The 11,682-nt window shown below is 56.2% G+C and overlaps 5 protein-coding genes across 5 annotated transcripts; 2 read left to right on the top strand and 3 right to left on the bottom strand.

Moving 5' to 3' along the window:
• Positions 1–215: 215 nt before the first annotated feature.
• On the bottom strand, positions 216–4,351 carry BU26DRAFT_106353 (uncharacterized protein). Its single transcript, XM_033819333.1, has 4 exons — positions 4,088–4,351; positions 1,510–3,959; positions 553–1,431; positions 216–499 (listed from the first exon to the last, which is right to left on the bottom strand). Exons 1-4 carry the CDS (start codon positions 4,146–4,148, stop codon positions 254–256), a joined length of 3,636 nt encoding a protein of 1,211 aa, XP_033678656.1. The 5' UTR covers positions 4,149–4,351; the 3' UTR covers positions 216–253.
• Positions 4,352–4,748: 397 nt separating this feature from the next.
• On the top strand, positions 4,749–6,032 carry BU26DRAFT_523239 (uncharacterized protein). Its single transcript, XM_033829997.1, has one exon. The coding sequence runs from the start codon at positions 4,913–4,915 to the stop codon at positions 5,933–5,935; it is 1,023 nt and encodes a 340-aa protein (XP_033678655.1). The 5' UTR covers positions 4,749–4,912; the 3' UTR covers positions 5,936–6,032.
• A 63-nt stretch (positions 6,033–6,095) lies between these two features.
• BU26DRAFT_554515 (BIR-domain-containing protein) lies at positions 6,096–8,406 on the bottom strand. The gene is made up of 2 exons (XM_033832267.1): positions 7,845–8,406; positions 6,096–7,795 (listed from the first exon to the last, which is right to left on the bottom strand). The coding sequence occupies exons 1-2, from the start codon at positions 8,292–8,294 to the stop codon at positions 6,530–6,532; spliced, it is 1,716 nt and encodes a 571-aa protein (XP_033678654.1). The 5' UTR covers positions 8,295–8,406; the 3' UTR covers positions 6,096–6,529.
• Positions 8,407–8,531: 125 nt separating this feature from the next.
• On the top strand, positions 8,532–10,110 carry BU26DRAFT_523237 (mitochondrial import protein-like protein mmp37). Its single transcript, XM_033829996.1, has one exon. The coding sequence runs from the start codon at positions 8,537–8,539 to the stop codon at positions 9,893–9,895; it is 1,359 nt and encodes a 452-aa protein (XP_033678653.1). The 5' UTR covers positions 8,532–8,536; the 3' UTR covers positions 9,896–10,110.
• Positions 10,111–10,432: 322 nt separating this feature from the next.
• Positions 10,433–11,661, bottom strand: BU26DRAFT_509462 (uncharacterized protein; the record flags this gene model as incomplete). The annotated part of the gene is made up of 2 exons (XM_033827147.1): positions 10,433–11,087; positions 11,144–11,661. 2 exons carry the CDS (start codon positions 11,659–11,661, stop codon positions 10,433–10,435), a joined length of 1,173 nt encoding a protein of 390 aa, XP_033678652.1.
• Between the last annotated feature and the right edge of the window lie 21 nt (positions 11,662–11,682).

Below are 11,682 nucleotides of genomic sequence, written 5' to 3'. Positions count from 1 at the left end.
CATGATGCCGCCCGCTATGCACACCGCAACCTGGTCGAAACGTCGACTTGGGTATTTTGCGCCATACGAAAATGAAGAAACGACTTCAACATCATCCAGCCGAGCGGACACAATAGTGTTGAGCTCACCCCGTCGTTCCCAGATACACCGGTTCGAAATCCCTACATCGCCTCAATAAGGATACTCTCAGAAAAGCCTCAGTCGCTTATTGCCCCTGCTAGAATGTTAGACCACAGCTCGAAGGGAAGTAATTTTAGTACTGCGGGTAGCTCGGATCCGCACCGCCGTAAGCCATCTCCCTAAACCCAGCGGGCACCGTCCATCCGTGCACATTGCAGGCGCGAATGTAAGCATCGACGGCTTCGCCAACGCCGTAGTCGCTACGCGAGCCGTTCTCGAGACGGGCAGGCTTAGGTTCAAGAGAGCTCATGGCCATGCGGACCTGGAGCAGGATCGACTCGATAGAGGACACGGCGCTCCAGCCATTGTTGGTGAGAAGCTGCGAACCAGTTAGCAACGTCAACTACGTGGAGATCGGGAAACCAAACTTACCTCCATACACAGAGCACCACCGGCAGTGACGTGGCCACCTCCACCTTGCTGGAAGCCCAAGAAGCGCGGACGGATGACACGCACGAATGGAGGGCTCATCGGATAGTCTTTGCCGAAGCGAAGCTCCAAGACGACGCTCTTGTAGCCCTTAGCCTTCATATCCTTCGATAATGGCAAAGTCGGGTCGAAGGAGTGCAGCTCCACGATCCACTGGTACATGTTCTCGATCTTGTCTTCATCGATGTGCCATCCCAGTTCATGTAAAGGCTCCTTGTTCTGCACCTTGATCAGCTCGCTAAAATCCCGCATGAGACGCTTGGTAGCCGCCGTGGTGGCCCAAGCTGGTTGCTGGAGCATGGGCAAGGTGCTGTAGTCGAGCTTGCCGGGTACATAGTCCGTCAGGGGTTTCGTTGAGGACTTCGAGCCCACGAACTTCGACAGAAAGCCACCAGCCTTGCCTTTGCCCTTGGTAGAGTTTGGCGTAGGGAGCGAAGTCTCTACGTCTGGCTGAGGCGGATGAACATCCTCGTCGCGGAGAATCAACAAGTCTTCATCAAGCGTTGCTACGCTGGCACTATCGTCATCATCTGCGTCAAGCTCGATCGGGTCGTAGATGCTGGATCCAGAAGCCTTCTGGCGCTTGCTCTTGGTCATATTCTGGATCGAGCGGGACTTGGGTCGTCGAGATCCGGCAATGGCAGACACGGGGATGACGAGGGGGCCGGAGACACCGCGTGGAGTATATTTGCCATCCTGTTCGATGCTCTCGAGTGGCTTTGTCTCCTTGGATGCAGGAGTCTGGCTGCCATACACGTCGCTCACGTTTCCCGTCTTGACGAAGAGATAGCGGGTCTGGATCCAGTCGAGCTGGGCCACAACCTGCGAACGTTAGCCGGTGCACTGAACAAGGAGGACAAAACACAGAAGGCTTTTCTAGCAGTCAAGTGAGGTACATACTAGATGTGGCGTGCAGCTCACGAACTCTCCCGGAGCATTGGTGATTTCGTTCAGCGCAAGAGCTTGGCTCACTTTCAGCTCGCTCATCGGCCAGTAGTTCGTCACAGATCCGTAATAACCACTATAGCCCAAGCTAGTATTCACATCGAGCGAGTGATAAACGCCGTGGCCAAAGGCACGCCCGTGAGCAGTGTCTTTGAAGTGGAGGCCTTCGCGGATGATGCTATGCCAGTTCAGTAGCGGGCTACCGTGCCAGGCAAACAGAGTTGGATGCGTCAGCTTCAGACGGTCGGTGGTCTCCCGCACAGCCTGAATGAACCGCCGCTCCTTGTCCGGCGCACCCATGGCAAATCTAAACTGCACCCACCCTGGCATGCCGTAAAGACGATGGCGAGCGGTTGCGTCGGTCTCCTCCTCCACCTGCATAATGCAGGCTCGATTCGAGGCGATGATCCAGCGTAGCAGTCCAAGTGCAGCAGGCGGAAGGCGGTCCACCCAGGAGCTCAACGGTGATTGTGCCTTACGGATGAGATATGATCTCATGTCAGCAATGCTAGGGAGGATATCTAGCATGGCATAAATTGCCTCTCGCTTGTGGAAGTCCTCTAAATCATCAAAGTTCTGATTATAGATATGGAAGGTCGCCTCACGGAACTCGTTCACAATTGCGGCTTTTACTGCAGGAGTCTTCGTAGCGGGCTGAGCTTTCGTTGGCGGAGGTGGGTACTGCTGGCTAACCGATGTCGCATCGGAGATGGCTGGCTCGACGGGTTCCGCAAGTTGTACGGTCGGATATAGAGAAGTATCGGCGATACGGCAATGGGTTGCTTTGCTCGGATTATGCGTCGCACGGATGATGATCCAATCACCAGCGCGGACAGGGCACTTCTCGCTCTTGTTCTCGAACAGGATTTCCTTTGTGACAGCATTCCACCTCGTCTTCAGCGCCATGGCATCCTGTGCACCACTAGTCGTAGGAGCTGCGGGCGGCTGCGCGGGCGTCTGGCTCCAGGCACTGTAGCCCTGTTGCTGCAGGTTCTGGTAGTCGCTCGCGTAAGATGAATGCGGCGGGACCATGAGGCTCAAGCCAGAGGGAAAGTCCCTCAGCTTGCCCTGGCGCGCGCTAGTATAGCAGAAGCTGACCAGAAGATCAACGACTTTGGGTTGTGAGAGGATCTCATGCTCGATGCTGGGCCCGAAGCCGAGCGACATGTACTGGTAGAGACACAGAGGGTTGTCGCAGACGTATGGCTTGATCGCTTGAAGGTCGTCGGGCATCTTCGAGAAGCAGATCAAACAGAACTCGGTGCAGCGCACGAAATGACGTAATACAAACTGCATTCCCACCAGAGGGAGCGAGTGCTGCTGATCCATGGCCTCCTGGATATGGTCGGCTGTAGCAAGCGGAGGGTATGCTGTGCTGACCCGTTCAGGCTCCAGGTACTTGTCTTGTAGACCTAGGTCTGCATGAGGGTTGTTGACACCAATGTGATCGTGGTAGAATTGTTCCGCGCCACCCCAAGGCATCCCGTTGTAGCGGTAGTGGAGCAACTGGGGAAAGCGTTCCTCCAAGAGTTCGTTGAGAGGCCGTGAGATGAAGGAGTTGCGGAAGCCCTTGTGTTCCGCCGCAGCTTGTGACTGTGATTGAGACTCCCCCTCGCGGCGTTTCTCTTCATCTTTGCTAAGCGTGGTAAATGCTCGAATTGCCTCTTGCATCGTCGGCTTGTATGTGGTGCTAATGCCGACACGCATGCCGAAATTTCGGCGGGCAGTCACCGCATCGTATCCCTTCATGGAGTCCATGCTCTTGTATCCGTTAGGATATGAGAAGATGACGACCAGGTACTCCGACGGTTCCACTTGCCATGCCTGCATAGCTTCCTCTGAGATGCCCAGCTTGGAGATCCGACACGAAAGGCTGACATAGCAACCCAGACCTTCCATCAAACCGCCCTGATGGCCGACTTTGAAGCCGTTCGCTTTTGCAAGCATGAGGTCGGAACGAATGCGAGAGCGGAAGACCGAAGTGACCTTTGTGTAGCCTTGACCGGGAGTTGATGTAGTATGCGACGCGACGAACGGCTTCTGAACTGGGTCGTCATCGGGGAAATAATCCTCTGCCTCCTCTTCCGAATCCTCCTCTTCTAGGTCGTCGAATTCCTGCGAATCGAGCATCTGCTGGTCGCCGTCTCCGTCGGTCGACTCAAGCTTGCGCGAAACGAGCTCCAGCAGCTGGAGGACCGTCTTGCCGGACGCACCGTCGGAGAGATCGGTCAGAGCGCTGGCCACGCTCGAAGGCGCATCGTCCGGCGCGAATATCATGTAGTCATGGCTTGACGGGTAGTCGGAAAGCTCCGGTATCAGGGCTGAGATCTTGAAGTTCTCCCCGTCGGCGAGGCACTTGAACGTGAACTCGCCGTCATCGGCGCCGTTCTGTACGTCTGAGATGCCTAAGAACAGTCAGTACAGGCTATAGAAATGAAGGTCTGCGGGATGGACGGTCTGTGAAATCCCACCCCGAACTGGTCCAAGAGGTTGAGGGCAGGGCACGGGACAGCTCCGCCGAGTGTTTACATACCTGCAATTGAGACGCCTTCCACAGCTCGCTGCAAATCAGCGACGAATTGGCGACGCGGCATGATTGCTGGCACCGGTGGAGTCGCACTGGCTGAGTCTCTTCAAGGTGTCAAGGCCGGGGTTAGGTCGTGTGCCGGTGGTGGTGCGTAGCGTGACTGCAGCCGATATGCTGTCCGCCAAAAGCGTCCTGCAATGAGGATGGCCTCGAGCCGTGACGTCAAGCCGGAATGTTGATTCCAGCGTGGTAGCGGCAGGCGGAAGCGCTGTGTAGCCTCCAGGTGCAAACCTGGACTGCTATTTAAGGGAGAGAGGCGGGGAGAGGACGGAGGTCCAGGCAGGAGCGCGGGCGACGAAGAAGAGGATGGACTGCAACCACAGCCTTTCACCGGCTGGCGACGCTCGCGCCTTCTTTAGCGCCGGTTCGACTGTGCAACGGGCCGCTTCTTCGCTGCCTTGCAGCTCGTGGTGAATGAGAGCTCCAGGCAGCAGACGTGTGGCTTCGTATGGAGGAGCTTGGGCTTCTGCCTCAGCCACCCCGCCCTCGAGAGCGCCGAACGCTGCGATGCGCCCTGTACATCCGTGTGTCGCTGCCAAGCGCATCTCCCGGCTTGCGACGGGAAAGAGCACGGTATGATACGATATTCCGCGCCCAAGCAGCAACGCCCAAGCAGCAATTGATTCACGAAACGGACGCGTCGAGCTCCTATGCGGCGTCGTTGGCCCCCTTGGCGTGCCCCTCACTAGACCACTAGACCCTAGCCGCGGGCGCGACAATCGCCCTTCCTGCTTCGCTAACAGTTCACGACTCGCCGCTCGGCGGACAGACATGGCTGTGCCACACGAGCGCGCAGCACCAAAGTCGCCTCACGTCTCCGAGCCGGCTCTCGCGCCATTCCTCCAGCCGCAATTCGACCCCGCCGACTACCTCAACGCCGCGCTGCCCTCGCTCTCGCTATCCTCCGTATCCGCCAGACCGCTGAAGCAAGGCCACTCCGTCTCACTCGCGGAGCTTTCCTCCCACACACAAGACCTCCTCTCGCAGCTCAACGCGCACACTACGCGCTTATCGACCATACTCACACAATTGACGGACGACATACTGCGGAGCGGGGCCCGGCTAGCATACGAGGTGGAAGTGCTGCGCGGCGAGACAATCGGCCTAACCGAGACACTCACAGAAGGCCTCAAAGGAGACGTCGAGAAGTTTCTCCCCGGCGGCATAACACTAGAAGCAAAAGAGGCGCCGGACGAAACACCAGACGCCGTGAACCAGCATGGCGAAGAGCAGAAGCCCACAACGGCCAAAGATGCCCCAGACTCCACAACCCCCGACTACATCACCCAACTCCACACCCTGACCCTCGTGCGCTCCCGCCTCGAAACCGTTATAAAAGTCTTCGGCGAAGCCATGCACTGGACCATCCCTCCCTCCGAAATCTCCCTCACATCCTCCCTCATCAGCGTGTCTGCCCCCGAGCCTGGGACCGACGCCTCTTCGCGAGAACAAAAGGGCAAGGAGTTCGCCGCCTCGCTGCGCTCCGAGATATCTGATCTGATAACGGGCGATCCGGAGTCTGGTGCTGCGGCGGCGGGGGTTAGGATACAAGCGCTGAGGGATCTGGCGCAGGTATGGAAAGGGACTGCAGAGGAGAAGGCGAGAAGTAAGTTTATAGAGGGGTTAGCGAGGCTGGCGGAGGAGAAGCAGAGGGATGTGGAGAAGGAAAAGGAAAGGAGGCAGCCGAGGGTGGGGAGAAGTGGGAGCGTGCCGAAACCGCAGCCGCCGCCAATGCAGCAGCAGCGGAGTGGTGGATTCTTGGACAACTTACAGAGAATACGCGGGAACTTTTAGAGTGCAATATACCCGTGTGTTAATGCTGCACCGTGGAAAAGCCCTGAGCTGATACAAGTCACGTGAGGACGCGTTGTGCTCGTGATAGCAAGCCGAAGATGCACACAACTGTCTGGAGCAAGTCAAGGCACCATCGCAAAAGCAATCCTCATCTTCGTGTATGATCTTTCATTCAAAGTTACAAAACAACGCCAGTGCAGAATGCTTGTATGGTCAAGCGCAACCTCCAGCTCATCCCAAAGGCCTTCACAAGGCCATCCGTCGTTGCAGAACGCCAAACCGCAAAAGTCCGCCTTCAGCCCTCTATTGTGATACAAAGCCAAAACGCCCGCTACGAATACACCGCCGAAAGATAGAGTACAACACAGAAAAGAAGTAGAGTAGTCGAACTGCAATGCCTCGCCTCAACCCACCCCTTCACCTGGCTATGTTGACACCCAAAGGGGAGGCCCGTCAAAGCCTACGACCCAATGGATATCTCAAGCCGCGATGAAGGGGCGGGGATGGCGGATAGCGGCATACAAGCCCGACAACCCTGGGAACCCGCCCTCAAAACACACCCAAACGCCATTAACTGCAGTCCGCCATGATCGTTTATAGCGCGGGAACTGCGTCCAGAGTCGCCAACGCTCGCCTGCCTTCGGCTTCGAAAGCGGAAATCTGGCGCTCGCACTCGGTCCTGAGCTTCTCCTCTCCTCGTTTCGCGTTGTACATGACCCATTCCTCGATTGTCATGTTCTTTTCGGGGCTCGTCAGGCCGGCTTTGACAGCACCCGCGAGGGCTTCGGTGGTGCCTCCCATTTCGACATCGATGTTTTCTTTGTCCAGACCCGAATCGACCATGACATTTGAGATGATACCGAAAACGTCCTGCCGCTTCTCGAAGAAGCCGTCGATGTTGATTGGGTCCCAGTTTGATTTGGTCTTTTCGGCGGTCTGGGCTTCTGGAGTTCTGACCTGCGTATGTGCAGGGGCCACCTTCGGGGAGCCTTCTGGTGTCCTTGCACTGGCAAAGTCGATAGCTGCAGCAACAGCTTGAGGGGCAGCCTGGGCAGCTTGGGGACTTCTGATCTCAGGCTGCGGGGTCTTCATGCGGGGCGTGGATTCAAGCGCCAACTCCGGCAGACCGCTCGAGAAATCGCTGATCCTGGCCCGTTTGGCTGACGCCTTTGGCTGGTCTTCCACATCAAGGTGGTCGCTTGTACGCTTGTTGGTTCTGGTATTGCGAGTTGCCGGTGCGACTGGAACATCTACATCCATATCATCGGTTGTAGGTTTGTTGCGTCGAGTGCCGCGAGTGGTGGAAGCAACCGAAGCAGTAGATATACGTTTTGACACTTTCTTTGTCGTCTTGCGTCCCTTTGCGGCCGCTTTTGTGGGTCCGGACGCGACTGAATCTGCGAACGACTCCGCGAACACTTCGGTTGGAGCTTCATCAAGCGTAGCCTTTCGTGTCTTGCGTCCCTTCGAGGGTGCTTTTGCAGGTCCTGATGCAACCGACACCGATTCTGCGAAGGACTCCGCGAATGCTTCAGTCAGAGCCTCATCGGGGGTTGGTGGTAGCGGTTTGCTGAGGTCTTTCTTTGCAGCAGCCTTCTTGGTGCGCGTGCTCTTAGCGCCTTTTTGACTGGAAGTCGAGGACCTGCTAGACGAGCGCTTGCCGCGCGTAGGCTTGGGTTTCTGCGTCGGGTGGTAGAACTCCTTGAGTGTGAAGAAGAGGCAGTCGGCAGAACGCTTGCGGTGTTCCTCCATCGGGTCATCTCCGGCGTCCCAGGCATCGAGGGCGAGGGAGCAGTACGGGCAGGAGACGCCATCGGGCATATCGAAGCTGGGATCGTAGTACCATCCGGCATTGATCATCTATGGGATATTAGCGACATGAAGTACAGCAGGAACGAGTCAGTCATACCTGCTCTACGCTGGGGTACCCAGCCTCGGCATCCAGCGGCCACAGATCCGCAAAGGTCCTGCGTCGCGCCTCCAGCATTGTCTCACTGAGCGGATCATCCTCGGTACGTCCCGGGTCGTTGCTTCTCAGACGGATGCAGACATTGATGGCGAAGCCGCAGTTTGGAGAGTGGGTGAGATGCTCGAAAGCCGGGGTGTCGGTTTCCTCCCAGCCATCCAACTGGGTCAGGCAGGAGAAGCATTGCACGTTATCGGGGCTTGCTGAGGTAGGCTTGAAAATAAACCCGGCATATGCGAGGTCCTCCGGTCGTGGAGCTGCGAGGGGCCATCCTGCCTTTTGGGCTGCTTTCGGGGCTGCCTTCTTCGATCGGGTGGAGGTGCGACGCGACTTCGATTTCGGTGCCGCGAAGCTGTCCAGCCGCGCCTGGTAGGACGCGAAGGTAGCGTCCATGGTGATTGTCGGGTGTATGTTCGACGGTTATGCAGATTCAGCGTCGTTGCTACCGTCGGAAGGCAATTGGCATGCAAAGATTTGGAAAAGCTGCCGTGTTGCAGTATTCCGGCGTTGGTGTTGAGGGAAGAAAGAGGCTGGGTCGCGACCGCCCAAATAAACACGCCCCGCCGTTGCCAAGAGTGATTACATCAGCGCGACTTTGCACTTCGCAAATCCTCAGGCATCGCAGCACCTCCATCATGTCTCGACAGCGCCCGTTGACGCGGATAGCATGGTGCAGACGGCCATTGCTCTACTCCAATCGCCGTTATGCCACCCAGCAGAGTCCCCAAACCACCGCCAGCACCGCCCACCAGTCTCTTCCACCCGGCTGGGAGGATGAAGCACTGTCGCTCTCGGATTTCTCGCAGCTGCCGCACAAGGATTTTGGGAAGAATCAGTTGATGGAAACGAATGAGGAATTCAAAAGGAGTTTGAGGAAAATTCTGCGGCAGCTGCCACCCATCACGTACGCTTTCGCCTACGGTTCCGGCGTCTTCCCGCAGTCCGATGCGACCACGTCGCGCGTTACGCATTCTCCACATCCAGATGCTCCCGAAGCGATATTAAAATGGCAGAAAGGAGGAGGAAAGATGATCGACTTCATGCTCGCCACACGCTTCTCCCAGCACTTCCATTCGTTGAACTTGCGCGAGCACCGGGACCATTACTCTTTTCTTGGGTCTTTGGGCTCGGGCGTGGTTAGCCATGTCCAAGACGCATACGGCGCAGGCGCATACTTCAACCCATATATCACCATAAATGGCACCATGATCAAGTATGCCGTGGTCAACCTCGACACGCTGCACCGGGACCTTACCGACTGGGATACGTTGTACCTTGCCGGGCGCCTCCACAAACCCGTCAAGATTCTCTTCGAAGAACCCAATATCCGCGTCGCAAACCAGCGCAACCTACTCTCCGCCGTGCGATGTGCGCTCCTTCTTCTACCCCCTCAGTTCACGGAGAAACAGCTCTACTCCACAATTGCTGGGCTCAGTTACCAGGGTGACCCTCGGATGACGTACGGCAGCGAGCACCCCAAGAAGATCGACAACATTGTGACCCACCAGATCAAGAACTTCAGATATCTATACCACGACCTCATTACGTCGCTGCCAAACATATCCTACGTCGACGGGCACGCAACATCGAAGGCCGCCTGGATGGACGACCCAAAGCTCGATCTCAAACTGAGCCAGGATATGGACGTGGAGCGGAGATCTAATATGGTCCGCAGGTTACCGAAGTCATTCCGAGAAAAAGTCTACTTCCTCTACCAGCGCAAGTTCGCCATTCCGGGCCGGGAGTTCCAAGAAATGCTAGAAGCCAGCAAGGACGAAGACGAAAAAGGTGGCCTGAAGAAGCCTGTCGGAGGCAAATTCGATCGGCGCATTGCAGCTGAAAATGACCTACCGGATATGGTCACTAAGGCTATCGACCAGACGGTCAAGTGGCCATCGACAGTGCAGAGCGTCAAAGGTGTTCTGACTGCCGGTCCGGCCCGAGCTTGGAGGTATCTGCAGGAGAAGAGAGAAAAAGGAAGGATGAAGGGATGAAGCATCTTGGACCGTTGGCCTCTTCAGGCGCACCTTTCCTTTGTACCACTTTTGTCACAATACCGAAAAGCAGCATAGACTTGGGCTGGACTTGCATGTAGCCGCCGTCTTGGAGATTCGCGGGTCAGGCTTGTATTACTGGTAGGGCGTCGGGGCACGCACGTTGTTGGCAGCTTGGATGCTGTCCGTTTAGACTTTCAATGTATAAATTCAACAAGACTGCATGGGCATATCCGAATGTCCTGATCTTGATTGATGGGTATCATACTGTCTGTCGTACGGTTCCTAACAGAACCGTGCTTGTCAGCTACGCTTCTACTTACCGCTGGGCTGTCGCTCCCTTCACTGGGTGTAGATTCCTGGCTCTCTCACGTTCCCTCGACATGCAAGGCAGTGGCGGGCCTATCGCGACAGTGGACCGGTGCGAGTAGCTGACCTGTACCGGGTGATCCGCCTTGTAACCGTGATCGCCGCCATGCTGATTGGCAGGACGGTTCTTACGATGCTTCGATCTTTTTCCCTCTTGTTCAAGCCAGCTCAATGCGACTCGAACCAGGATCCAGCGAACCAAAGTCCAGCACATCCAAGAAGCGTGGCGGCACCAACGATCTGCTTCGACCATCCCGACTCTTCATCGACCCTCATAGCTCCTTCTTTCTTCAAACTTTGCCGAGCTTGCGCTGGCTTCCCCTCTTCCACAACGTGCTGTGTCTGCGGTTGCACATTCAACGTCACATTATGCCTCCTCTTCGCCTCCACAATCATCCTCTCAATAGCCTCCAGCTCCTCCCTCCACTGCGCCTCATTCCCCACCCCACCCTTATCCACCTCCACATTCTGCACATTCCCAAAGAAATCCATGACCAATCTACTCCTCGCAACCGCTTCCCCGCCTTCAAAGAGATCATATCTAATGCCCGGATGCGAGTGTATCTTCTCCTCGTCATAGCTGTCGAATAAATCGCCCATTGTAAGTTTGGACGTCGGATCCCGGACTTGCGTTTCGAGGAACTCGAGATTGTAGTATGTGTAGCGGTCAATGACGGCGACGCCGACGTCGTTGTCGGCGTGGTGCGAATACGAAGATTGGTCGATTTCGGAGGAGCCGGTTGCGAGAATGTTGGGGGAGTAGAATTTGGAGTACATGGTGTTAGCTTGGCAGGTGTCGATCATGAAGAGAATTTCATGGTAGCTGTGCTTCGGTTAGCGTCTGCTTTGGTGTTGTGGTGGGTGTGGAGAGCGGCGTACCGTTTCTTCTCCCACATCTGACTGAAAGCGTCTGCCAGATCGTAGGCAGAGATTTCCTCAGCGTCTTGGAACTTCAGGAATTCGTTGCCTCCGTGTCCGGTCATGTACACCAGAATGTTGCTCCGCTCGTCGGTCATTAAGCGCTTCGACCGTGGCATATCCTCCGCGACTCTGTCCGTCATGAGCCTGATGAAGTTCTCCACCGTGACCTCGTATCCCCTATAGTCCACCTCGATGTTATCTCCATACAGATCGAGCGCTCGGTCGGCATTGTTGTAGACGGTTCCCGGAAACGCGTTGCGCGGGTTACAGGCCATGTCATCGGGCAACATAAGAATGATTTGCGAATCCGGAATACCAAGGCGCTTGACGGTGCGGTATAGCGAGAGAACATTCGCGAGGTGCCGATAATTGAACCAGAAGCGCGACGTAGAGACAAGGACCGCCCAATTCGAGGTATGCTCTCCCGCGGCAAAGGGCGCCAGCAGGAGCGGAAGAATGGCAGATGAGAACTTCATTCTGGCTCGAGAAGCGTATTG

Source organism: Trematosphaeria pertusa, assembly GCF_010094035.1.
Source record: "Trematosphaeria pertusa strain CBS 122368 unplaced genomic scaffold BU26scaffold_16, whole genome shotgun sequence".
Lineage (NCBI taxonomy): Eukaryota > Fungi > Ascomycota > Dothideomycetes > Pleosporales > Trematosphaeriaceae > Trematosphaeria > Trematosphaeria pertusa.
This window is presented reverse-complemented; position numbering and strand designations above follow the sequence as displayed.

Bases quoted from the DNA above. Each gene is read 5' to 3' on its own strand.
- BU26DRAFT_106353 (XM_033819333.1), bottom strand. From the start codon at position 4,148: ATGCCGCGTCGCCAATTCGTCGCTGATTTGCAGCGAGCTGTGGAAGGC. The intron at 3,960-4,087 runs GTATGTAAACAC...GACTGTTCTTAG, and splicing joins GGAAGGCGTCTCAATTGCAG to GCATCTCAGACGTACAGAAC. The intron at 1,432-1,509 runs GTATGTACCTCA...TAACGTTCGCAG, and splicing joins TGAGCTGCACGCCACATCTA to GTTGTGGCCCAGCTCGACTG.
- BU26DRAFT_523239 (XM_033829997.1), top strand. From the start codon at position 4,913: ATGGCTGTGCCACACGAGCGCGCAGCACCAAAGTCGCCTCACGTCTCC.
- BU26DRAFT_554515 (XM_033832267.1), bottom strand. From the start codon at position 8,294: ATGGACGCTACCTTCGCGTCCTACCAGGCGCGGCTGGACAGCTTCGCG. The intron at 7,796-7,844 runs GTATGACTGACT...AATATCCCATAG, and splicing joins GGTACCCCAGCGTAGAGCAG to ATGATCAATGCCGGATGGTA.
- BU26DRAFT_523237 (XM_033829996.1), top strand. From the start codon at position 8,537: ATGTCTCGACAGCGCCCGTTGACGCGGATAGCATGGTGCAGACGGCCA.